The sequence below is a fragment of the Dermacentor silvarum genome, chromosome 5 (assembly GCF_013339745.2).
Source record: "Dermacentor silvarum isolate Dsil-2018 chromosome 5, BIME_Dsil_1.4, whole genome shotgun sequence".
Lineage (NCBI taxonomy): Eukaryota > Metazoa > Arthropoda > Arachnida > Ixodida > Ixodidae > Dermacentor > Dermacentor silvarum.
In genome coordinates, this window is record NC_051158.1 from 89,821,009 (window position 1) to 89,848,833 (window position 27,825).

Sequence of the window (27,825 nt, forward strand, 5' to 3'; positions counted from 1 at the left end):
TGTTAAGTTCATGAAGCACCTCTTCGATCTCAAGTTTCGTAAAGGGCGAGTCGACTGCCTCCAGCGGCCCTCCCCGGTAGTCCGGGTAATTCCAGTCCCCTACGGGGCCAAGCGGAAGGTATCGCTCCGCCAATTCCGTAAGTAGAGTCGTGTCATCGACCCCACTGCTCCTCTGTGCTTGGACCAATCGGTCGATTGCCAACCTCTGATTACCTTTGGAATTAGTCTCATCGAGAAGCACCTTCAAGAGGTTCCATTTACCCCCGGTGCGCATCTGCCCGTCCACTTTTGAGCAAACTTCATTCCACTGCTGCCTAGACAGTTCCTGACAATAGTCCTCGATTTCTTTATTGAGGAGCGATATGCGCTTCCGCAGCCTCCTATTGAGCTTCTGCGTGCGCCATTTCTCAACCAGTGATTTTTTAGCCTCCAACAGATGCGCAAGACGTGAGTCCATTGCATCCACCTGTAAGTCAGTCTGGACCGTCTTGGTTGCGAGGAGAGCATCCTCTGCTAATCGCGAGAAGAGGTCCTCCAACGTGCCATATTCGGTCTGATCAGCCTTGCGGAGCTTTCTAAACTCGTCCCAGTCCGTCACCCTGAACTCCCTAGGTGGAGGCACCCGGGTTTCCTGGGTGACCGAGAGGATAAAGTGATCACTTCCCAGGCTTTCTTGCAGGTTAGCCCACTGTACGCCCGCCGCGTTTTTGGTAAATGCTAGATCCGGAGTGGTGTCTCTCGTAACAGAGGTGCCCACCCTAGTTGGGAAATGAGGGTCCGTGACCAGCTCTAAGGAACAATCCGTCATAGCTTGAACCAGGTTCGGAAGAGGGCGCGTTAGCGCTACATATATGGTGATTGTAAAGGAGGAAAGAGACGCCTACTTCTGCAGCCCTTCAGGGAGCACGGCGCAGAACGCGCGTTTGCTGTCCGACGTGCGTTAGCTCCCCGTGAAAGCGCGCGTCCCTCGGGCCCTTTCACTCGCACATACAGCGTCCGGAGCGCGGCGACGATTTCATCGCCGTTGACGTCATACGGAACCTCACGGCGACGGCGACGGCAACGGCGACGGCGACGCCGACGGCAGAAATCTGCTTTGGAGTGTCCATATAATTGCTATCGCAATAAAAAATTTTGCTCAGTAGAAGAAAGAAGGCATAGGTTGTCGGCGTTATGCATCATAAGCAATAACGTAGTCCTGACCATGCTGGCGTTTGGCTAGAACTGAACCGATTCTTTGGCCCAGGACGTGGGTACGGAGTTCCACGGCCGCAGATGCGTCGAAGTGAGCCAAATCTGGTGGTGTTGTCAGCGCTCCACTCAGCTGTGAGAAGGCGGACGCTTGCTCAGGATCCCTGTCTTTTTCATCAACGGCAATTTGCCAGTAGCCGAACCAAAGGTCTATAGAAGAAAAGTACTGTGCGCCATGCAAGGAGTCGAGGGTGTCATCAATTCGCGGCAAAGGGCACACGTCCTTCTTGGTAATCTCGTTCAGATGCCGATACTCGACGCAGAACCACCAGATGTCCTCTTTTTTTGACAAGCACCACAGGGGACGCCCGAGCAATCGTAGAAGGTTCGATGAAGTCCTTCGTAAGCATTTTGCAGCGGAGCTGTTAGAACCTCGCTATAATAATCACTCCATCCTCCGCAGCTTCGCAGAACTAGGGTAGACAGAGCTGAGAGAGAGAGTGAAAGCAGAGTATAAAAATAGCATCACGCAGCACAGCTGATGCGAGCTGGAGAGGAGTGAGGCAGGTGGTAGTCGGACGCGTAGAGCTGCTGCCGACGCCGACCGCGTTTCGCCGCGTTCGCGCCGAGCGCGCCTGGTGTCCGTGACTGTAGCTGATGGTTCTGGCGGCGACTCCGCTGGTTTTGACCAGAGAACTGGGCACTCGTCGCTTCTGAAAGACTGAAGCGAGAAATTGCTAATCTTAGCATTCACAATCTGCACTGGCCTGTCAAAAATTATGCGTGGCTCTGCTATCGCAAACAACAAAAATCAGCGGGGATGGGGAAAGCCCAGTAAAAGTTGCACTAAGTGCGTAGTTCGCCATTACTTTACTAGGCTTTTCCCAGCTCTGATGGTCTGTGATGTTTGCGATAGCAGAGCCACACATAATCTTTCTCGACTTCTGTTTTAATTACGCGCTGTTCAGTCGCAGACACCCAGTAAGGATGCCTATGGGTTGCAATGACAGCTTTTGTCTTGATGATATGGGGTTAAGCAAAATCGGAAACGTCGCCGTAAGCGGCTAGCAAGCGACGAAGGTGGTAATACTGAAGTCATAAAGATCTGAGGCAAGCATTGCGTCAGAATGGGCGTCATATAAAGTGCCAGTGTCAGGACTTCCAGAATACTGGGGAGCATCGGCAGTAAGGGCCAGAGAGTCGTCTGCGTCTGAAGGCGCTTTGATGGCCAACCAAATACCTTTGGGAATCAGCTGAGGTGTGCATCCAATGTTCAGAATAGGGAGATACCCGGTTCGCAGAAACAGTCACAAAGGAGTGAGGGAATGCTACGCCTTGTCAAAAGAGTCCAGGGAAGGTGAGATGACGTAAACGCCGTCACAAACCGCGGAATCTAAGGTCAATGTGACATGCGTCGCGGTACCTGGTCGAAGGCCAACAAAGCCGGCGATACATAAGCGGTAGTGACTGGTTGGTGAGATGAGGTACAGAAGCGAGTTCCAACTGTAGAATGTCAGAAGAGTAGTCGATGAAGACAAAATTGGTACTCAGGAAGTGATGGCCGAGGGTGGCTTCATGTGGAAATTGGTGCAGAACGGCATATGTAACTGAGGTGGTGGCTAGCGAAGCTCACAAGCGCATTGCACATCGCAACGACGCAAGATGCACCGCCATCGACTGCCAGAAGGACAGACGACGCCGCGGGCGTCAGAACATTGCGGATATGATGGGAAAGGGGAGGGCTCATAACCGATAATTGCACCCCCATGGCTATGAATGCCGAAACAGGCACGCCGTCCGCTTGTGTGTGCGAAAGGTTTTGTTGGCTGGCCACAGTCAACAGAGGATTTCCAGGTCGGTTGGCCAATGCTGCATAACCTCCGGGAGCTGCACTGGTGAGTTTTCCAAGAGGGAGGGCAAGGGTATGGCGACGGTGAATGACGGGCAATCGGTGAGCGAGAACGCCAGTTCTGTGGGGATGGCGAGCGATTGTCGTAGCGTGGAAGCGGAGCAGCGACATCACAGTGGGGCGGGTCATTGCAGGCATAAAAGGGCGACGATCAGCTGTCTTCTGGGTGGTAAGTGTACGCGGGACCAGGAGACAAAAGCCGACGATAGCCATAATGGCGGGAAATATACCCTATCACATTGCAGTTAAAGTGTATTGGCTTGTCATGTGGGTGCCACTGGTTTCTGTGATGGTCTCAAAGATAGGTTAGTCGTGGACGGGGAGGTCAAAATAAATTGTCAACAGTAGGGCTACATACGGCACAGATGGGACGGATGCCTGCGTTCACCAACTATTCTGTACAACAGCTTGAATCAGAGTTCTGCCGGGGCGGGGCTCGTCATAAGAACGTACCGGAGGAACCGATAGAGACGCAGTCTCAGTCTCGCGCCGGACAATACACAGCAAGTTTTCGGCACCAGGTGGCTGGACGTCTTCATAAGATGAGGTAGCAGCGGTATTAAGGAGCCGAACGAATTGTTTTGAGACACGACGGCTCTTTGCTTCTTCAAAGTGTCGGCACTCTGTTATAATATCGTCGAGGGTCGAGCAGTCCTTGTATACGAGTAAATAAATGGCGTCATCGGCGATGCCTGAAAGAATCGGCTTCAGGCATCTTGTCGTCGACCAGCCGACAGCGTGCTAATAGATCTTGAATGTACACAACATAAGGTTCAGTAGATGTTTGAATCCGGCAAGTAAGTTCCTTCTCGGTGGCTCGCTGGTGTCCAGCTGGCTTCGCAAAGAGTTCCTGCAGTTTTTGCTTACAGGTGTCTCCTCGTGTGTTTTCTCCTCGTGTGTTTTCAACCAAGCACGGGCCTTTGAGATAATAGATGATGCTTGCCAGCATTATAGTCGGGTCCCATCGGTTGTTCTTGCAGGCTCATTCGTATTCCATTAGCCAGTCTTCGACATCCATGCTGTCAGTGGCGGAAAAGGTGCCAGGGTCTCGGAGTTGGGTCAGGACAATCGATGCTGCGGTAGCCGAATCCGAAACAGCGGTCCTCTCAGTGTACATGGTAGAATGGGCCACGAGATGTCCGCTGCGAAGTTTCGTGGTGTGCTTCGGATATACCCAGCACGTCCACCAAAGATAGTGCGGGGAGATGTCAAAAAGTGTTTATATACAACATGTACAAGTTACAGCTAGTGGCACCACAACAACAAAGATGGCGGGCTGGCATACAGCTCGCACTGTTTGTCGTCTGCTATGCCACTTATGTTTCATCCGCAAGATAGGTACATGGCTCATAACAATATTTCTCACTGCTTTTCCTCTGACAACCAGGCAATCAACTCAGAGATAATCGTGCTTTTGTGTCGAAACTTGGACATCTCTGTCACCTATATTTGTCTACTGCACGGTTCTGTATAAATTTCATCGGCCGACGTCAATAGCATTTTTCTTGTGTTTTTTGCCATTTGCGAGGTGCCTTCGCTAGTAGTATACCTGGTATCCCCATTGGCTGGATCTTACTCTTGCGAATAATGCATCATAGGTACTCTGTGTGGATATGGTTACGTGATAGCTAATCTGTCCTGTTGTATATCTCTTGTGCAGTCGTGTTCGCATGCGTCATGTTGAACTAGCGACACGTTTATGTGAATTTACTACGGGAGAATTATAATCTTAGGGTAGAGAGAGCTGTCCTGTTACCGTTCAGGGTCAAACTTTTTCGGTTCTGGCCACAGCATTGGATCTTGGTGGACTTCGAGAGTGGGAACGGAAACACTCATGCCTTTCAGGATGCGAACACCGTTGTATTCGTAGTCCTCTTCACATAACCTGCGTACAGAGCTGCAAAGACAGTCATTGCGGATACTGTAATTGGCAGGTTGAAAAGAACGTCTAACAGGTTAGTGACAGTCAAGACAGCCAAAATCCGCATAGGATAGGGAAAGCAGAAGCAATCTTTGTCATTCTTCGGCTTCAGTTATTGTAACATAATTGGTATTTACCGCCCTAAAAAGATACTCATTATTCCATTAGTATCTTAGATACTCATGAAATTACTCAGATACGTTGAGTATCTCTGAGTATCTGAGATATTACTCAGATACTTACACCAGTTTCGAAATATCATTTTATGCACTGAAGCACAAAAGTAATTGTCCAGTGTCCGAAGTGCTCTGCTCCTGCCTCTGCAGTGGATGCCCACCATTAATTTTGGATGTGTCCTGGGACAAAGACAATTCCAGAACGTGTTCTTAAAAGTGTAAAATACAGTAATCAACTTGAAGACTATGAAAGATTGATTATGGACAACGCACTTTATAGGTCATTGATGCAGTATCAAACGGGCCTGCATGGTTATATTTGAAGCCATTATGATGTTATGCTACGCGGCAACCAACGTAAAAAAATCTGGAACGCCAATGCATTTCACCGCAAAGTTCGGGAATCAATATCTCGAAACTGGTGTCATCCTCACAATTCGTTCTAAGTAGATCGGACTTGCGAACTCCGAAGGCTACAATTTGTAAATCGCAATATCGGCCATAAAGTAATTAGTCAAAAATTATTTAGTGAATTTTTTATTTAGTCAATTACGCATTTCAATTTTTGAGCAAGTAATGTCCGCCTCTTCAAGTAGGCTAGCTCATGAACTAGAATTGTGCTATCTGCCACAGGCAACCTTTAAGAACTTTTGAAAGTGTTTGCTGAAACTCACTCTATATTGTGCTACTTTCTAAGAATTTAGCATTGAGAGGTAAATCTTGAGGCACTTTCGATGATTCAATAATTTTGTCAACGACATGGGGTTGAATAACGACTGGTTGAATAATGACTGGATTCATAGTTAGAGAGTCAAAACACTGCAGGTTCTAAATTATTGTACACGATGTCGTAGGAAAATTACAACAACATACATCATTTAACACTACAGGGCAGTCGGCAACAGGGATTGTTTTCCCAGAAAATCCAGCAATGTGATTTCACTGTTATGGTTCGGGTTATTGGTATGGCAAATATAGTTCATATCGCAATAAATGAAACTTACAGAAGTACTCTAGTCTCCTTACCTTCACTGAATGCAAAATCATTCTGGGTGTGTCGACTATATCGACGTCCATACTAGTTGGATGTCCATGTCACGCGCCATTGTCACAGACGTCGTAGCTTGGTCATGTGACCTTGCAACTTAAGGCTCTTACTTGATGACGTGACTATGTCACACGACGTGATCGCTTCACCATGTGCTCGAATTGGACAAAGTCAATTTTGAGGGTGCATCACCCAAATTTTGGAGGTGGGTTAAAGTTAATTTGGAGAGTGGGCCAGGTTGGTTTCGAACATGGGTCAACTCAATTTTTCAAATTTAGCAAGTAAATTTTTGAGGTGTGGGCTGCGGCGTCTGTCTGACGCCGCGGCTTTTCACCGTGAGATTTCGCAGTGCGAGCCTGAGCAGGTCCAGCGCAGGGAACGTGACTTCATCACTTGGTCATGTGGGTTTTCGTACAATCGGATGTTAACGCCGGACGCTCACCGGATTTTCCCCTTATGGGGTACATAATGCTTTAGCACTATAAAAAATCACCGCCCAAGTCCTTCGTGCAGATCATTAACCCGCAAATCTGAAGCGTGCATCCCCGGTGTTTATCACTGGTTTACTCCCGACAGTACAATAAAGTCTTTCTCAATTATTGGTTACGTCTGTATGTTTCTTAATGAGGTTAAACGAGAGAAGAAGGGGTACCAAGGGGCTAGATTTTATTCGTTACGACCACATAAAGTCAACAGATAATGAAGCCAAGGAAGCTTGACTCTCTGTCGGCTTTATGTGGTCTTAATGAGGTTACACACACGTTCGGCTGCGACGAAGAGAACGACGTCATTGACGGTCTGCCCGCCGTCCGCCGTTGTCGCTTGCGTTCGATGTCTGGAGTTTTCTCGGTGGCGTGGTTAGCCGAATTCGCCCGCCATCGCCGGTTGCGATTGTTCGAAATTAAATTCCTTCAAAATGAAATCTACCCTCTACATAAGACAATGAATGGCTTATACCCCCTTAAGCAATGGCTCATACCCCCGTAAACGCTACCTCCCCATTACGACGAAAGAAGTGAAATTCAACGCTGGAATGATAACCGGCAACGGAGCCAGCTATGAAGAAGTCGGTGACGCTCGAGCCTATGCTAATGATGATAGTTTTTGCTACAAAGACGACTGGCAGACGCTTTTTCGTTTCACCTAGCCATATAAAGCTTCGCTTTAAAATTACGGCAGAAATGATCTCACGATGACTGTTGACTGTGATGCGAATATCAGTCGAGCAATGTTGCGGCAGACCAAAGTCCTGAAGTCAAGGTTATTTACCACTTGTAGTGTTGATTCTCAGCCTTTTAAGAGTGCAGCTCCTAAGCGCCCCTTCCTGCGGTGAGCGTCGGCGTTGTTGTACCTTGTAACCGAGCGAAGGAGCCCAAAGAAAGACGAACGCGGAGCGCAGCGTGAGATGAAAGAAGATAGCGCGAGGTGGAAAGCGGAGGAGGGACGGCCTGCGCATGCGCTGAGTTGCCGGCAGTATCAGTTGCCGGTGATCTCATCTGCGTTTCCGAGGGGGAGGGGAGTGGCGTGTGTGGGGAGGGCTAAGCTCTTCCGCGTCGTCAGCTGCTGAGGTCAGTCCGCGGTACCAGCGTGTTCGGGGATCACTGCGGGGATCACTGCACAACGGAGATCACTGCTCCTGCAAGGGGCTATGGCGAACGGCTACGAGTAAGGCTCGATCTGCCGCTCCCTTGGGTGTTGTCGCCGCTGACACGATTTGCCCGCGAGGAAGGGCCACTTTCATCGTTCGTGGAACAAAAGTTCGCTAAGAAAAGCGTAGTGTCGTGCAAGACAGGCTGTGCGGCGACGATGGCTACGAGCGCGCGTCGTCTGTACGGATACAAAGCACTGCATTAGCGGCGGTCTATCGCAACGGCTGCTGGGAATCGCGCCTTCGCGTCACTCACGCGCTGCGTCTCGCGATCTCCCGATTAGCGAGGAAGTCGCACCAAACCTCGCTCCATTTACAATGTGCCGCACGAGATAGATTGTCCTGGCTGGCTACGCTACTCACAGTTTTCTCTTCCTAATATAAGCCGTATACCTATATAGATATAATACAAAATATTGACACGCGAAAAGAAAACACTTGTAGAACGACGCTCAATTTTGCATTAGGGACTATCGTAATTGTCGATGAATTTTTAGCTTCGGGTATACGCCACATACTTCGATATCAGCCCACTTTACCAAGGAAGAAGCTTGCCGAGGTCGCCCATGACCACGGATGCATCATGATGACTGCATAACATCGGCGGAGGGACGATAGAATGATGAAGGTATAAGGGTGGAAGGACTAACGTGTATAACGACGATGGCATGATGAAAATGACGTGGATTGCTAAATTAGGATGGTGGCATAATGATGACATGTAATGGGTAGGGTGGATAACCGGCAGGCCATTAGAGTTACAGAATTGGTGCCAAGAGAAGGAAGCGCAGTCGATTACGACAGAAACTAGGTGGGGTGATCATATTTGTATTCACAAGTTTGAATCAACAGGAGTAAATGAAGATTGCAGGGAGAGGCCTTTGTCCTGCAGTAGCTGATCATATTGATGATGATGATAACAACATCAACGTGGCGACGATGACATGAGGATAATGAAATGACATTGACTCTATGACAACGACGGTGTGACGACGACGGTATGCCGTCAACTGGAGGATGAAGCGGAAATGACGGCGATGACACGACGAAGACAGCATGATGACGACCGTATGACAATATACGACAGTATGCCGTCACACAGACAGACACAATGACACAAAGGCGGTGTACAATGACAACGGGTACACAATGACAACGGCGGTATAATCACGATTACGTTACGATAGCATGACACGATAGAATGACGAACAAGAAATGGAGCTGATGGATCAACGAAATCCGTATGATGACGACGGCATGACAACTTTATGACGCTACTGAAATGGTGACAATGGTGAATCGGCAGTGCGACCACGATGGCATGACGACAATGGTACGACGACGACTGCATCACGAAAGCCAGATTTCAATAGTGCAGTGATGGTGACGGAAGGACCGCGACGTCATTCCGACGATGGTATGACAATGAAGACTTGACCACCGCAGCATGGCATGATACAGCGACGAAAATGGCACGACCACGGCATAAGGACAATGTGACGACAACTACACCGCGGTGTGGATCAGAGATCAAACTTGGATAGGCGATATTTTAATGGACATTAAGAGAAAAAAATGAAGCCGGACAGGCCATGTAAAGCGTAGGATGGATTGCTAGTGGAAAATTAGAGTTCCAGAATGGATACCAAGAGAAGGGGAGCGTAGTCGTGGACGGCAGAAAACTAAGCGGGGTGATGAAGTTGGAAGCAGCTAGCGCAAGACAGGGTTAATTGGAGGTCGCAGGGAATGATAAAAATAGGCTGATCTATCTATCGATCAATCTAGCCTCATACGCCGACCCAGTGGGCCAAGTTGTCTTTCAGCTTGGATGACTAGTTATGTGCTCGCGGTCGTTATGGCGCCTAGCTGGCTGCATCCTTGTCATTTCACCTTCTTGATGCGACGATCGTTATGCGGTTGCCGTCATGCCTTATACTCCGAAATGTGGGCGATGTTGTCTAATAGCTTGAGTCCCTAGATATTTGTTTTTTGGCCCCTATATATTTGGTCGTTGCATCGTCGTTCAGGTTTATCATCCGACGCTCGTCCCGCCGACGTTGTCACGCGGTCATTGCCATGCAATTGCTATGCATTTATTGTCAGACAGCCGTCATGATACCGTCGTGGTACTTACTTCATCGTCATCACTACGGCTTCGTCACCCGACTCTCGTTAAGCGATCGTCTTTATACAGGCTTACTGACAGAGTCGTAGACATACAATTGTCCTCATGCCATTGTCATTCCATCATTGTCATTGCTTCGCCGTCATGTATTTCTTGTCATACCATCGTCGATATGCCGTCGCCGTCGCTCTGTTGCCGTCATTGTAGCTTCGTTGTCCGGCTGTTGCCATGCCGTCATCATGCTGTAGTTTTACCAACGTCATCATTTCAGTAACCTGATATCGTTGTCATCTTGTCGTTGTCGTCATATTACCTTCGTCGTTCCAGGGATGTCAACTTTCCTTCGTTGTTTATCGTAACTATGTGGTTGTCGTTCAATCGTGATTATACCACAGTTTTCGTGCCATTGCCGCCAACTTGATCGTAGTGAGAGTTGCTATCATGCAACCGCTGTAATGTAGTAGCAGTCACGCCGTCGAGGTCATACGATCGTCATTTCTCCACCTTGACCATCCGACTCTCGTCATGTCGTCGTCAGGTCATCGTCGTCATACAGGCTTCGTTATACAGTTGCGATCGCGCCACTGTCGTCATAGACTCGTCTTTATCCCGCTGTGCTTATACCGTCTCTCGTCATCCCGTCGTCGTCAAGTCATCGTCGTGATACAGAGGTAGTCATACCAGTTTTATGATGTCGGCGTCGCCGCACCGCTTTCGGCGATGCCTCGACATCTTCACATCTTTGTCATGCTATCGTAATCATGCGTTGATTATTCAATGGTGATTATGCCGACGTGGTTATTCCAGCGTCGTAATTTGACTGTCGCCCTTTGGTTCTCTTTATAACGTCGTGGTCACGCCAGCGTCGTCATACGCTCCTGATCGTGACATTATTGTTGTTTTAAACATCGGCATCCCGCGTTGGTCATACCGTCGTCGTCATAATGCTTTTGTCGTTCTATCAACGTCATTATTGCTTCGTCATTCCACCGTCGCACTACGTCGGCGTCATACAGTCGTTGTCATGCTCATGGACGACCTTGGCAAGCAAGTGCCATAGCAGAGTGGAACGACACCAATGTTGGACCCACAAAGCCGACGCAGCGGAAGTCTTAGAAATACCACTATAGATGTTAAATAAACGTGACTTCAGAAATACCCTACGTCGCTATATGGCTCAATTGCTAATCGCATTACCATCAAGTGTCATTGTAGTATGAGCTCTGCCGTAATTTTTTGGAATGTTTCAGCTAGAGTCGGTAGTGAAAAGCAGGAAAGGGTAACAGATAAGCACGGGCATGAGGCCACCTTGTTACCTTTCACTGGGCAGGCTAATGAACTGGATTCCGTCTTCGTTCACCTCTCTACCTTACCCTTCTGTCTTTGACTAAATACAGCATGCGTGATGGGACGAAGGTCATTGTGGCAGCAAAGAAATTTGAAACCTACGAAGCAGCACCAAAAAGAAATTTTGTCGAAACATTGCGCTGTAGCTACAATTTTTGGTGCCCCGCTAGAGAATGTAACTAAACATTTCTAAGGAACGGTTAACTACGACAGTTATGCACCCTGTTATAGGCGGCAATCGACTTCGTTATCACGTTTGCAATAGAAAGAAAGCAATTTTCGACCACCTTGATGGGGTTGGTCTATATCCCCGTAATATAATTTTCTGATCAGAAAGTTTCCAAGCTCCACGAGGGCGGAATACATGCAGTAGCAATCTAGTTAATATCCACAGAAGTAAAAAAAATGGAATCGTAAGTATCATCTTACCCTGGAAGTGGAGGATAGAGTCTCAGGGATTCTGACAGCACTTGTCCCAAGTACGTGAGTTCTCCTAGGCCATCGTATGTGAGTTCCCCCTGCACAGTGGATGGTAGCAATGCACAACAAGCCGTCTAAGAATGGCGGCATATCATGTGCGCAATAAAGGGCGCTCACAGCTTGTGAAACGTTACTAAAATAAAGAAGGATGAAGTGACAGAAAAAGACAGAAACCGGCTTTATTTACAGATAGGGATGCTAGTTTAGCAAAATGCCTATCTCCAGACGATCTTACTGATTCGACTAAATCGGCTGAGAGAAATGCAATTCTAAATAATTAGCTTGAACAACGACATTAAAACTTCCATAAAAATAAGCACAAGAACATTGATTGCGAAAAGAAAACCCTGTCTATACAAATGAATAGACAATACAAGTTAGTCCTCCAGCACTTAATTAAAGCCTGTGTGACATGAACAAACTCAGAATGACCTTTGTCACTCGCAAAGTGAAAACAAAGTGCCTTCATGGTTCAAGAACGTCTCGCAGGTCACGGTTGCACGACTGATACCTAAATATCTATTTAACCGAGTTATTGATATCATCGCGAAACTCTCGCGTAGGTGCCAATGCCTCAAGAATATTAAATGCGTAGCACACTGGACTACAACAACGCTAACTTTTTAATAAATCATGATTAGAGAAATCAACACAGAGTCGAATTCATTGTAAGCGCTCGTGATCACGCCTTTCGTAGCCAAGTGGCACGGATAAGTACAGTGAGGGTCAATGTGGGAACGACGCCACTATGTGCCAAAGGAAGAATTTACTCATTATTCTCGCCACGAAATTGCATGGATATTGCCTAGGTTTCCAGCGACGTCGTATATCGTATCAGCTGTAGTTCGCTCAATGGAAATTTTCAGATACAACGGCAAACACCTTTTCTGCATAAATGATGAGGCTACGCATTCTGTAATTGCCACCATAATGCCGCCACGTGCACGTGAGGGATGCCTTAGGTGGGGGTATTCCGTCTCTGAAGTCTGAAGAGTTGAACAATTATGAGAAACAGGAGATTCATCTATCATCTTCACGATTATCTGGCTGGGCCTTCAGATTCCTAGCAAAAGATTTCTGACTTCGCTTCCCGATGATGAAGCTTGCTTTCTGCACTACCACTTGTGAATTCGTGAGCAATATGACCCGATCTCTGCCAGGAGTTGTGCCGGTGGCCAATGCGATAGCCGCTTCTTCCACGTCCGTTGTGTCATATGCGACGCTGGCAACGTGGCGATTTAGCGCTAGATTTAGTTCCCGATGCTGACGGCGTGAGCGACCATCTCTGTGAACGTCGTGTCGGAGGAACTGGCATGCCTTTTTACAAGGATTATTCTCGTGCTTGTCGACGGTTCCTTTAGTGGACGGCATGCATATTCTCGGAATGGGTGCCACGTGGAGACCTTCACAGATCTGTGATTTTGCAGTTTGGTGCGCGCTCCCGTGTTGTCGGGAGTATAGTAGCCGAATCTTCGAAGGGTTACCGTTTCCCGTTCCGTGATCGTGATCCTTACCGTTTGCCTCGCCTGGTGCGCTTATATTAGCAATTATATGATATTGTGCATGCAGAGCTCTTCTAATTCTTTGGTGGAGGTTAGGCAGAATCAAAGTTTAGGAAGTAATTCTAACCAAAGTATTTACTTTGGAGAAATTTTGAAAAGGCCTCATCAGCTATCAGTGATCGAAAGCTTAGTTTCAGAGCACGGATGGGTTGTAGGATATTGAATTACCGTTTGTGACACACACACTGCATATGGGGTGATATAAGCAAAATATATTCCAATCTGTTTATATTTAGATTGGGCAGTAGTCCTCTATGATTGCTCAAAATGTTTTCGGGACGCTCCGACTTCGCCCCTGTGTCACTCGACGTCACAAAAACAGCGAGAACTACCCATCTGATTTGACGTGTACTCCCGGATTATGCCTGATTAGGCCGAACAAACGAAAGGGAATTCTTTCTGATTCTACGCGTTTTTTCGCCATTTGCCCTCCGATATCGGCCCAAACATTTAGTGATGCACCCGTTCCGACTTTGTGTCATGCTACATCGCAAAATCAGGAAACTCACCCAGTCAGAGTGACGGTTTGCCCTAAAGATGCCTTATTATGCCCAACAAAACTTAATATTTTCGCAATAGCTCGAGACTCCCCCATTAAGAAAGGGACAAAAGATGGCTGCCCACTAATCGTCCTGGCACCGGCTACTCGGAGATGTCGAAAAAAAGAATTCCTCTGGTTATAATAAAAACATTTTGGGTGCAGTATAACGCTGTGGAGTCCTTTCGGCCCATACAGTGTTGAGCACAAGTTAGGGTGAACACTTCATTAGTATTCACGAGCCCTATAGCAGTTCATGTTTAACACAAAATAAAGTGTGGGGACACGGTGTTAATATTTATTCGAAGTACGAAACAATATCCTGAGTGACGAGCGATAAATGTTTTTTTTTCTCTGTGGGTTCATTGCAAGCCTTTGTAGAAAGTTACATATTCAAGTGTTCCAGGGTGCCATACCGCCGCTTTCCCCGATCCCTAAAACAAATGCATGAGATATGGTCTTGAAATTCCATGAAAATAGGGAGAATCTTAAGCGCAGTGCGTTGCGAAAATCTCACTTTCCTGGCTTAAATGCAAGTGTTGCAGATAATTACTAAAGCCTTGTTTTCCCATTTGTTCCCGTGTACCATACGGGATGCCTATAGGCTGCTTCTCCGGTGTCCTCCGTGAGCTAAACAAGGCATATTGTTTACATCTGGGGATAATGAAATTTTCGGACGAAGTAAGATGTGTATTGATGAATTACTGTTTTTTTATTAGTTTCCAGCAAGAAGTGTTTCATAGAATTACCCGGGGACAAGGTTTAAAACGGAACACTAATATACGGGTAACATTTCAAAGTATGCGATGTAATTACAGGAAACTGAAACATTTAGTGCACCTGTTCGAAATAACACAAGCTTCACTAAAAATCGGGTTGTAATTCACCAAGTTCGCACACCTCTGCCGTCTTTTTTTAGTATTGAGAATAATTTATCTTGATTGTACTTCGTTCTGTATAACCTCGACCGTACTATTACCTTAACTAGGGATACATTTATGCTGTAGACTTAGTAAAATTGACTGCACCATATGTGCATTTTTTGTGTGAGCTGCAGTGCTGCTACTGGGTTGGATCAGGGACCTCTGGGCACTCACTGCCTTTTGTCCCTGCATCACATATAGTTTTTATAATGACAAGAAATAAATGCAAAGTCAAATAATTTTTCGGGCCTCGATGGTTCACCATGTGTTATTGAGAAATAGGTCTATTTTACAAATATAAATACCTGATGCATTTCCAGGCTTTTTCACTTATGTTATTAGTAATTCAATATATATATATATATATATATATATATATATATATATATATATATATGGAGGGAGAGAGAGAGAGAGAGTCAGATCTGCGGTTTGGCCCCCCCCCCCCACTCGAGAAATAGTTGGTACTCCTCTGTGAGCTCCACATTTTTGGTGTGTTTTTCGGAGTTACTTCCTCAGCACCGGGGAAAGATTGATCTCATTGCATTTAGGAAGTCAAGCGGCACTAGCGGACACCACAGTTTCGGACCTGGGACCGACTTTCACGCCGCTACGATTATAAGAAGACTTGCCCCCGGTAGCGGCACTGCTCAGCCTACCAACGAGTATGGAAGCGGCAGCTGCAACGCGGGTACTGCGATGGCGTGCTTGCAGCAGAAGGCGATGGTGGCGACCACGTCGACAGCTGCTGCGGTGGCTGAGGCGGCCCAGGGGAACCAGACGAGGAACAACATATCAATGCGGCTAACTGACGCCTCCGATCCCGAGCGCGGCAACATGGAATACCAAGACCCCGATACACCGGACCAGGGTAGCCAACGCGGCCCCCGAGTGTCCATGGAAAAACGAGCCAGAAACCCAGCCGGTGACGAGGACGGCTGTCAAACGGTGCTAACGCTAGGCCAGAAGAAAGCCTTGGCGCAAGGCAAGAAACTGAAGAAATACGTCGAAGAAAGCGAAGGCAAGACCAGCCAGCCGCAACAATCAAAACCGACACCCACCGCGAGACGAAAACCCTTTTTCCGGAAACTACCATCGCTGCTCGGAGCATGAAAGTGTAATGCCGAAAGAGGACTTTAAAGTGGTGTTTCGTTCACACCAGGCCGCAGCTCGCCGAATCCACCAGGTCGCAACACGCGGAAGCCGTGACTACAGCCCACTGCTGAGGCCAAGTAAATGGCGACCAGTTCCTCGTGAGACTAAAACCCGGGTCCAACATATTTATTGGGTCCCCGCTAGGCGAAACTACGCCAGATCACATCCATCGCATAACTAACCTAAACAATAATGGAAGAATGCATGCCGTTAATGCATACGTGGCCACTGGGGAAGGCATCGGCAAAAGTGTACACGGCCTAGCGTCTCACAACCCTGCCGAAATGCTGATGGCGAATCTACGAATCTGCACGCATGGAGTCGAGATACACAGAGCATGAAGGTTCGGTGTTACCAAATCCACAGTCATTACCTTTTACGGGTCAGTCTTACCACGATACGTATTTTACATGGGTGATGAGTTGGCGTGCTATCCATATAAGAAGACTATTCAATTTTGTAATGCGTGTCGACAAAGCGGGCACCGCACAGGCGTATGCCCCTGGCCTGATCTGCCAGTCTGTCGCACGTGTGGCACAAAAGTACCACCGGCGGACCACGAATGATTCCCTTTCTGTGACTCTTGTAGTGAACAGCATTTAACAGGTGAGAAAGAATGTAGGAGAAGACTCTAAATCTCCAAGCACGGCCCGATGCCACCGTCAAAACACATAGTAAGAACCCCTAGAAAAACACACCCAACCTGCCAAGATGGATCAGCTTGGATGACTCGGAGGACGACGAAGGCGAATGACCCTCGCTACACCGAGAGGAACTTAAGACAAAACCCAGAGGTGAATCACAGTCGAGATTCCGAACCAGAACATCAAATTCAGCCAACCCGAAGAGGCCCACGAAGACATCACAATCCCGGTCCCGGTCAACATCAAGAAGAACGCGAACGTCGATATTCTCCGCAGAGGTAGAACACGATCGAGATACCGCGCTAGAACATGAAATTCAGCCAAAACCGAAGAGGCTCAAGGAGACATCACGATCCCGGTCCCCGTCAAGATTTAGCAGAAGAGACGAGGGCGTCGTTATCCTCCACCCCAAACCCCACGACCAGCAGCTCAACCCTAGGCCCAGGGCTCCAGGGAACAAGGCGGAGCACACCGATCATACAAAGTTGAGCTGGATGGGGACGACCAAAACCGTAGCTTATATTAGACCAAATCCCGAGTACAAGAGAGTCTTACCATAAAATCGCTTGCCAAAACAAACCCTAGAAGAAGTCAAACAGGAAATGGCCGCCCTCAAAGGACAGATTAAACAAGCAGCTAAAGTAGAACAACCAAAACCACACTACCGGAAGAAAATATCCCGTCATCTCAAAATCCGATAGAAACCAATGCTAGAGCAAACAATGCTGCAAATGCAGGGAATGCAAAATTTCCAGAAGTAGTTACATGACGATATTGTTACGTAGTAGTGACGGTGATGAAAACAGTGCTAAAACTGTGAACGACGAAACTGATTCTTTATTGGACGATTCTGTGCCCAGCAAAGTAACTCACTTTACAACAAGAGCGGCGAGCACAATCGTCGGTCGTTGATACAAAACTGATCAGCGGCGAGACTTGTCGGCTTTTATACATGAATCATCCACTGGAGTCCTGGACTAGGCACCCATCCTTCCAGCTCCCTTGCCGTTTCTATTTATTCAATAATGTTTTTCAAAAAATGAAGAACTAATTTCTTTTATCGGCGTCATCATTAGGCGTCGTATTGAGCACCTTTCCCCTCTGAAGTAGAAGTTACGTTGAAGTCATACCAACTTGAAAACTGAGGAGGTGCTCACCCTAATAGTGCTCACCACTGTACATCACATCAGTCTGCCAACTATTATCCGCCAAGGATCTATCGGAGCGAAACGTTTAGCCTTTCGCTGCACGCCGCTACGATTATGGACTGGTCAACGCAAGCTAAGCTAGTCGACGCGTACCTACAGCAGAAGCCGGCAGAGCCCTTCTCACCTTGTTATCTAGTTTCATTGCGATAGCTCGGACCCAACAAAACTCTGACCACCTGCGCGCGCTCTTCATCACTTCTCAACCAGTTATATAAGAAAAACCTATCGAAATAGGCAATGTCATTTGCGTTCAAATGAAACAAAAGTCACATCCGGTAAACGAAAACAGTGTTTGATTGTGCTGCTCAGCGAATGCTGCTGGTCACCGCCTGTTGCTTGCGTCGGCGGTTACGTAAATTGGATGCTATGAATATGGAATGAAGTCCGAATGGACTAGTTTTGCGTAATACGATCCCATATTCACAACGCAGTTCATACGTATGCGCTGGTGCACATGGGCCACACACTTTCGCTATTGATCGGTCGAACATCACGATTGGCTCTTAGCAACAGCTCTAGCTTAAGAACTTTCTTAATACGGACCCTTATCACAACAGACGTTTTAACAGACCTTTTAGCTACAAAGAGAGAAGTTCCGAATGCTATTATTGCATTAGCATACTTACGGTACTTCACTCTTTCTGGGGGCTATGTACCAATAAATCTAAGTATGTGTGCATCTAACAGTGTACCCATGTATCTATGCGTCCATACACGCCTGTGTGTTTATATCTAACTGATTTCCCGTCTACCTGGGGCACTGAGTAGTCAGTGGTCGAATGGGTAGCCATAGTGCTGCTGAGCTGAGGTACCAGGGTTCGAAAGTATCCATAGGAACAGCTCGGGTCACTGAGCGTATGACAATGTGCACACTTCTCCTCCTTTTATCATCATCATCAGTCATTAACCCTTTTCCTCCCCGTCCCTTTTCCCCTGTGTATAGTAGTAGCGCAGAGCAAGTTACAGCTCAGGCCGACCTCTCTGCCTTTCTGTAAATAAATTTATCTCTCTATGTGCACGCACGTGCCACTCACTCTTCAACGTACCTATTTCACGCCGACATGGACCCGTGTGCATGCAGGACTGGGCATGCAGGACCCTGTTCGGACAAACGTTTTGACGTCGAGTTGGAGCACTGGGTTTCTGAAACTCTGTCCACTGAACTTCTTTGATGCCAGTAATTGTGTCACAGGGTTTGTGCCAGTAGGTGTGTGCCATGCTTCAATGAACGTGTTTGACGCTAACTTGGGTATCTAGCTATGCGCCACTGGGAATGTGCGGCTCTGCAATGACGAAAGATATCCCGTAATTTCTCCCATGCTGAACGGAATTGAACCCGCGTAACGAAAGTTCCTCAAGGACAGCAACCCGACGCACTTGCAGGCTGCGCCACGATTGTACGGAGTATGTGCCGTTTTTCAAGGAACGCCTTTCACGCCAACGCTTCACTCTTCATAGACATTTTGCCACCTTGGGTCACTGAGTATGTACCACGTAGTGTGCAGCAAGCGAGGGAACAATTCTCAGCGTTAGCACCGGCGCGCCAATTTTCTCATTTTGGAGGACACGCGCGGTCTTCTCAGCAGAGCCACTGACTGTCAGTGTATCCAGAAAGAAGTGCGAGAGAGGAGCCTGGTTGCCGCATGATGGCTTTTGTTGAAGATCATTGGCGACGGCGGGCTACGGGGAGCAGAAAAGTAGAGAAGGAAGAGGAGGAGACGCCACGAGCAATAGAACAGAAACAAGGAGTGCTTGGGCTTGCGTCTTTGTTACGCGACATTTATTTTGGTGCAGAAATCGCCCAGTAATCGCTCTTCGAAGTCTTCTAACTTCAATGGCATCCGTGGAGTGGCTGCCCAAGAACCGGGGCGTTGTCATGGCAAGCGTCACGAAAACAATTACGCTCCTGACCTACGAATTTTAGGCCTCGGTTCCTGTTGCCTACCACTTGGACTCTCGCGTTACCTACCTTACTCAGAAGAACGTGAAGCTCGTCAGACTTGACAAGCAAATCTTTGACGCAATGGCGACAAACCTTGCGAGGAGAAGAACACGCAGCAGCGGTCGAGTACGACCGAAAGGTGTCTTACGCAGTTTCCCGAGCGCGATGTTTTCTAGATCTTGCGAAGCAAACGACGGCGACGGGTGCTTCAAGTACGGACCCTACGCAACTGAATGCCGGCACCTCAGCAGAAAATGACGGTAATGACTCTTCACCTCAGCTACCAACAGAGACATTAACTCCCAGTCACGGGACCGCGCCGCGTCATTGCAGAGTGGCCATACCTAAACTGCAAATCCCTACGTTTTCCGGCGCACTTCGCGATTGGCAGCACTTCTGGGATCACTTTAGTGCCACAATCAATCCGAACGCAAAGCTTCTGACCATAGAAGAATTTAAGTACTTATAGTCATATTTCAGTGGCACAGCCAAGAGGGCAATCGAGGGCATTAGACTGACTGAAGAAAATTATAGCATCGCCATCAAAATTTTGACAAAGCGATTTGCTCCGCACTGCTTGATAACCAACGAGCACGTTGACCACCTCCTCGCCTTGTCACCAATCAAAGCTTCAGCAGAGGTCGAAAAACTTCGGCTGCTCAACGACAAGGTCTAGTTTCGGGTCTCCGAATTGACGGGTTTGGGCGCCTCACCTTATGAATACAACGTAGTCCTCAATCCCGTGCTGATGTAATGTCTGCCCGACGACCTCGCGAAAAATCTATCGCCAAAAGTCCAAAGAAGCGTTGCAGAAAACATCATGTGACACGACTCCTCAAGAGAGAGTTTGGCAGGCTACAAAAATGCTTAGTTTTCTGTGCGCCCACATTCAGTTAAGAGAGGAGGGCAGGACAGGGCGCTGGGTGTCCGCATCCTCCCGTTTTAATACAACTGCAGACGACGTCCTACCTCCCCCAGAACTAATGGGACAACGCCTGCCGACGGCGTCCACGCTTGCTACCGATTCTGTTGCACTTACGGAAGAAGCGTGCCCTAGAGGACTGCACGGGCCAATTTTTTTCAGTCCGGGCCCGGCCCGGGCCTGTTTTTTAGGTTGGGCTGCCCGCCCGAGCCCGATCAAAACTTTTATGGCGAGACCCGGGCCCGGCCCGGGCCGCCACCTAATCTACGTTACCCGCCCGTTCTACGTTACTACGTAATAATCTACGTTACCCGCCCGGCCCGGCCCGCCACCCCTTTACCTTAGGCCCCAGCCCGGCCCGAGCCCAACTCGAAACCGGCCTGAACCCGACCCGAGACCGAAAAATAAAGTTTTTCAGAGTTGAGACGCCCGAGAATAACTCGCTGCACGTTACATGCACACCACCAGAAAGCCCGAGCCCGGCCCGGGCCCGCGTCAAAAAACCCGAGCCGGGCCCGGGCCCGGATCAAAAAGCACACGCCGTGCCCGAGCCCGGCCCGAGCCCGTGAAAAAACTGTTCTACCCGGCCCGGGTTTTCGGCTAAGCCCAAGCCCGTGCAGTGCTCTAGCGTGCCCCTTATGCAGCAGTTGTCATACTATCGCACAATGTAACGTCCAGCTTTCTCCAGATAAAAAAACCACAGCATATCCACGAAGTGAATGATGATGAGTGGGCGAAGCACCGGGGGATCATTCGGGTAAACCACAGCTACGGACGAGAGATAAAGAGAGCGCGCGTCGGGAACGAGAGCAAAAATTACACCATCTTCCCGTAGGGGAACCCTGAGTAGTATGCGAAGCAGCCATGGGGTCGACTCAAGGTAGTTTTATCAGCTGTATAAACTTGGACATACAGATGCACCAGCAACGCGCAGAATTGTTGTTGACGCCGTCGGCGTTTTGCCCGCGTTCGCACCGAACGCGCGCAAAGTGGAACCGGAACCGGAAGTGGAACCGGAAGTAGAACCGGAAGTGGAACCGGAAACGGAGTGCCATCTAGTGAACACTTCATAAAACTACAGGTGGCTACGGGCACACAACGCCATCTATTGAGCAATTCATAAACTAGAGGTGGCAACATACTACTACTACTACTACAGAGGAGGGAACGACCCACACCCTAAGGAGCTTTGCCCCTAAAAAAAGGGCTTGGTTGCGCACTGCTCGATGTTGATACCATTGTGGCAGGAGCAATCACATGGCACGTCTTTGCCGACGGTCGCGCAACATCATGTGTAGCAAGTGCCGTAACGACCATTTGGCCATCCTATGCGAATTATATAAGTATTGTGTAGACGCTTCCTCGCACACGCTTGGTCACCAATGCCTGAACGATGTCCTGTTCTAGGGTATACAGCTCGGCGTTGACATTGTGCAGCTAATACTCGTCTTCCGATGTCGACCAGCCGTCCTAACTGCGGATATCAAAAAGGCATATTTACAGATGCTTATTCGCCCGGAACACTGCGACGTGATGCGATTTCTCTGAACTGACCGGTTGCCCCTCAGATGCTGATCCATCTCCACCTGCAGTACATGGTGGATGACGGGGGTCCCGTTCGGAGCTTCATCCAGTCCTTTTTGGCAGCAGCCACCATTCGCCATCTCCTAGTGGTTTCTAGAGAGCGATATCCGGAGACGGTGGTTTTCTAGAAAAGGCCTTTTACGTCGACGACCTAATAGTTGGACTTCCAAATGTCGATAAAGGTGCAACGGTCGACAGTGACACGCGCAAATTATTCTATGAAGCAAGCATGGAAGTGTGCAAGTGGGCCTCTTATTCAGTTATTTGCGGAAACGCTTCTGGTACTTCTACGTTGCTATTGAAGGCGAATCCGGAGAGTCCTGTAATCAAGATCCCAGGCGTACCCTCCCAGCGTTAGGTCGACCAGATTATACTCACTTACGCGAAGCTTCTGACTTGGCAGCGAACAAGCCTTCTACCAAGCGCATGGTGCTTCAGACCTTACCAAATGTTCCTTTGGGGTAAATAGTGCTATTTAAGCTGAAATCAAAGATGATCTTTGAGGGTCCGTGGAAGAGGTAATGCACATGGGAGGCTACCATTCAGAAAGAAGAACAAGCTGGAACAGTGTGCGCACCGAATTTGTCAGCATGAACCCCTGTGGCGTTGAACGTTACCTCTTACAGCGAGCTAACGATGCAGCCTTTTCAATGGAGCTACGCGTATTCTCCGTCGCAAGCTCCAGAGCGTGCGGCGCCTGTTATACGTACGTGCGAAATCAACGGCACCTACCACACACAGCTCCTGAAAAACAAGAGCATTGTTGAACGACTCTTGCGTACTCCATTGCGCGTTTTCCATTGCGGAGTCGAGGCCACCCTTTACGAGCTTCGAGAGAGGTTTTGGATTACAAAAGGACAGCAGACCGTTAAAAGGAGGCTAAGCATTTGTTTATCTTGCAAACCCCATAATCCGGTCACCGAGACAAGGGCCCTTTGCTCCGTTGCGATGAGACAGAATCACCGAAGCAAGTACGTTCACTGTCGTTGGTTTCGATTACTGCAGGACACTCTACACGCGTGACGAGGCTACTACTAGCAAAAGGGCAAAGATCCTGAACTTCTCGTGTGCCGTCACTCGCGCCATCGATTTAGAACTGACAACCGATATGACACCGACCACCACACTATTGGCCCTCCGTCGTTTTGTCTCGCGGCCTGAAATCCCTGACACCATATACTCGGATAACGCACTCCCTTTCCCCCGTTGTGCGCGAGTGTTTAATACCATTCTGCCGGCTCAACGAAAATACGTTTTTAATGTCAAGGGCAAATGAGAATTCATTACAGATAGAGCTCCGTGGTGGGGGGGGGGGGGGGGTGATGTGAGCGCCTGATCAGATCGAAAAAACATATCGAGACGTTCACTTCGGCGCAGCAGTCTCGACGCCGAGGCCCTCTCTACCGTTCTCTGTGAAGTTGAATCGGTCATCAATCGCAGACGTCTCACTCATCTCGAGGGCTGCAACCGCTGATTCCATCGCACATTTTTGCTCGGTAGACGCCCCGTATGCTTTCCCCAAGAAGCCAGCATTTCCGATAGCATGTCACTGACAAGAGCCAATTTTCTCCGCCACGCGCGCTCACGGACGACCCATGGATGCGATGGCAGCGGTCGTGCCTGCTCTTAGTTAGGTACGCACACAACACCCCTCTTAGTGAACTACCTTGGCTACGCGAAGGTGACGTGGTGCTGGTGCATGAAGAAAGTGCACGTCCACTACTACGGAAGCTGAACAGAGTTCTATCAGTGCGCACGAGAAATGACGTTATTGTGTGGGTCTGTACACTTTCACTAGCTTCTGGACAGACGATCAAACGACCCGTTCACAAGGTGTACGTTCCCGAAGCAAGCTACCGAGCACCAGCTGTCGAGTGATTAGCTTGGCCCCTTGGGAACATTTTGAAGGTCATTGCCGACTGGCGGCGACAGGGAGAAGCAGAGTAGTGAAGGAAGAGGAGGACGCGACACGAGCAATAGAATAAAAAGATGTAGTGATTGGGCTACGGCTCGGGTCTTGACAACATGGCATCTTTCTGGGTGTTTGCACGCATAGGGCGCCATACATATGGGATGACACGTGCAGGCTTTGTGGCCGCGGCGCTAGATGGCACCGTGTGTTTTTGGGAAGCGCTAAAGAGGAGTCCCGCTGTAGCATGTCACTCATACATAACTCGTTTGTACGCTGGTCGGACGTTGTGTCGCCATTTTTATTCAATCCTAATACATTACTGTCAACAGTTATCGTAAGATTAGGTCTGCCGCAATTTTCTAAAAAGATTATTTTGCGATCTGTCATCCCTTCATTTATCAGCAATGAGAGCGCTTTTGAGCAGCAGATTTTTACAATATGTTTCAAAGCACTCAGTGGAACTGACCAAGCATTAGTCTGTTCACCAAATTTGACACTAGGCAAAGCTGACCCAGATATTTAGCGCGCGAGTGATTTCTCTAAGAAATCAAATATATTTTTTCGTGGACTCAATATCGTTAGTACACGCCCTTCGTCTACTGACATAAACATTTTGGAGCGTTTCATGACGATAACTATGCTAGTTCGTACATTTTCGAAGGTTGTGACAAAGCCAAATGCAATAAGTCAATGGACAAGAAGAAATAGCCAAGTCAGAGTCCTACCAAAAACATGAACACCCTGATTTAGTATTGGCTCTGTATTTCCATGGTTGCAATACTACGTAGTGTGTTTTTCTTAATAAGCGATCAATATAGTGATTATCACTAATAACAAGAACTTACGTCTTTGTCGAGTAGGGCTTGAACTTCTGCTCGAACTTTGTCCTGTACTTCTGGATGCTCAGCGAGCAGGTACGATATGAAAGCCAGTGGTGCAGATATGTTGTCGATGCTGCAATCCACAGAGGACACGAGGAGTAGGCTTGATTCACTTTTATACATAATGCGGCGTTAGAAACAGCTATTTTTGTTCGTCTGAAACAATGAATAATGGGATTCTGCATTGCTTGACCTAACGATGAATTTTCCGTGATTTAGAATCAAAATAAATTGAGTATGCAAAACCTGTAAACGCTGAGAATAGTTAAAACAGTGCAAAAACGTAAGACCACTACACCATCGAAACAACTGCTCCAAAGTGATTTTATTACTGTGCGCGTGTATTGTCCTGATAATCATTATAATCACAGTCTTCACCCCACTGTAATGTCGTAACTGCGGAACTTTATTTCAAAATTTCAATCATTTAGCAATAATTGCCGGAAATTAACAGGTTCGAAAAAAATTGAAGCATGAAGTTTACAAATTCATAGCTCTGTACCAAAAGCAGATATAGCAGTTCTGTCCACTGCATCCAACTAAAACAGGCAATGTTGATTCGAATGTATAGCTTCCATGAATTTTTATATTGCTCACAAGAATTTTCGAAAGGTCTTCTTTGCAAGTTTGAATATATATTATCCACACCAGTCATGGCGGCGTAGTTGCTTCGACGTTGTGCCCCTAATCCAGAGTACGCGGTGTGAAATCCCGGCCACAGGATTTCACACCGCGTCCCCTTGAGGATGTCACACCGCGTCACCGTTGGTGATGTCGCGTAGACTAGTGCACAAAGAGTGAGCTTGAGGAACAGCCGAGCACGACAGGCCTTGTGCTTGAAGCTCTTCGCGGATCAGCGCCAGAATCGACGTGCGCATATCGGCATCCGAAGAACGTCACGTGTCACAGTCGTCTGGCTGTAACCGGATGACTTGTAGTGCATCCACATGCTCGCAGGTCGAGATGACATAGTCCACGGTAGTGGGGTTTGTGACCGCCAGTGCGTTAAACGCAATATGTTCAATTCCTTTTAAAATGTAGCTAACGCGATCGGGCTCGCTAATAGCCACGTTGACGCCGCGGCGGCAAAGGGAAACGACGTCTTCAATGTACGAAGTGTACGTCTCCTCTGGTTATTGCATGCGTGCATCGAGCTTTCGCTTTGAAACTTCAGAACAGCTGGTTGGTGTCCCGAAACTCTTCCGGATTTGTTGCTGGAAGGTGGTACAATCGGGCAAGGCGCTCTCATGGTTAAATAACCACGTCTTCGCGACATGGGACAGGCTACGTGGCGAATTGTTAATGGTCATCCCAGTGGTTGTACCCACTCACTCGGTCATAGTTTTCCAGCTAGTCCTCGACGTCGACGCGCGGGAGATCAGAGAATACAGCGGGGTCACGCTGCCGGGCGGTAAGGGTCCATGTGGAGGCGGCTGGTTGGGGGGCAGAGGAGGTGATGACGGAGGCTCCGGGTTGCGGTACTTGGGTCATCGCAGTGGACAGGCGCGCAAACAGCGACCCGGACGAAGCTCCAGTGGAAATCGACGTCGTAGGGGTCTAGGGGTCGAAAGCAGCCTCCACTACTTTGTAAGGCGGCAGCACAGCTGTTGTTTCGACGCCATTATTCGGCTGAGCCCCAAGATGAATGAAAATGACGCACACAATGATGATGATTATATACAGGTGAAGACGATGAAGGACGAATATTGTGCTCACAATATCTATGCATGTCTCTAACGGCTTTGCCGCTTACATGGGCAACTGCGTAGCCAGTGGTTGAATGGAAAGCACATTGGGCTGCTGTTCATAGATACCAGTGTTGGAAACCAATCATCGGACCAACTGGGGTCACACATTGTGTGGCAATGTGGCTGCTCTTCAATGAACCTTATTGACGTCCAATTGGAGCTTTGGGTATGCGTCACTCGGACTGTGCCAAGTTTGGTCATTGGGTATGTGACCCAGTGACCACCGCCCGCGCCCTGCATAAGGCAGGGCGCGGGCGGTGACCCTTCGACCTTTACCAGCTCGTGCGTATCCTAACCTTGCGGTTCTTCACGCTATATACCCTGAAAGGTATGCCAGTGCGGACTGCCCTGCCTGTGGACTAACGGCAACATTGAACCATGTGTTGTGGGAGTGTGAAGCCATCGGCTCCGCCTTCAGCAAGGATAGGTGGGCTGCGCTTTTGGGCATCCCTGAACTCAACGACCAAACCCTTGCCTTCCAGAGTGCCCGCCATCGGGCCGTCAAGCTCTGCTTGGCGGTTCCCACGTGGGACTAGCCGGGTGGCGCGGGGTCTCCCCTGCGTCTTCTCTGGACCTCAATAAAGTTATTTCACTCATTCACTAGGTATGGGCCACTCGCAATGTGCTGCTCTAGAATGACAATAATGATTGCTTAAAATTTTCAGGTGCAGAGCGTAATCGAACCCACAATCAAGAGTTCATCAAATAGAACAGCCTGACGCTTTAGCGAGCTGCGCTACAAATGCACTGAGTATGCGCCGCTTTTCAATTAACGTCTTTCACGCCAACGCTTAATCAAGCTGCGCCATGGGAGCACTGGTTATGTGCAGCTCTTCGTTGAAACTCTCGCCCTTTTAATTCACTGAGTGGGCAGAGTTAACGCGTTAGCGTTAAAAACCCCGTGGCGACAAAAATCCGTTGTCGGAATCGGTCGCCGGTGGCACTGTCCGTCAGAACAAAG

The 27,825-nt window shown here is 48.4% G+C and overlaps 1 protein-coding gene across 1 annotated transcript in view; it reads right to left on the reverse strand.

Moving 5' to 3' along the window:
• The window catches only part of LOC125945889 (cytochrome P450 3A19-like), a 55,195-nt gene that overhangs the window by 15,383 nt on the left and 11,987 nt on the right, over positions 1-27,825 (reverse strand). The window contains exons 2-4 of the mRNA XM_049668268.1: positions 25,081-25,189; positions 11,795-11,883; positions 4,857-4,997 (exon numbers count right to left, since the gene is read on the reverse strand). Of these exons, the coding sequence (XP_049524225.1) occupies positions 4,857-4,997; positions 11,795-11,883; positions 25,081-25,189 (339 nt within the window). The remainder of the gene's footprint in view (positions 1-4,856; positions 4,998-11,794; positions 11,884-25,080; positions 25,190-27,825) is intronic.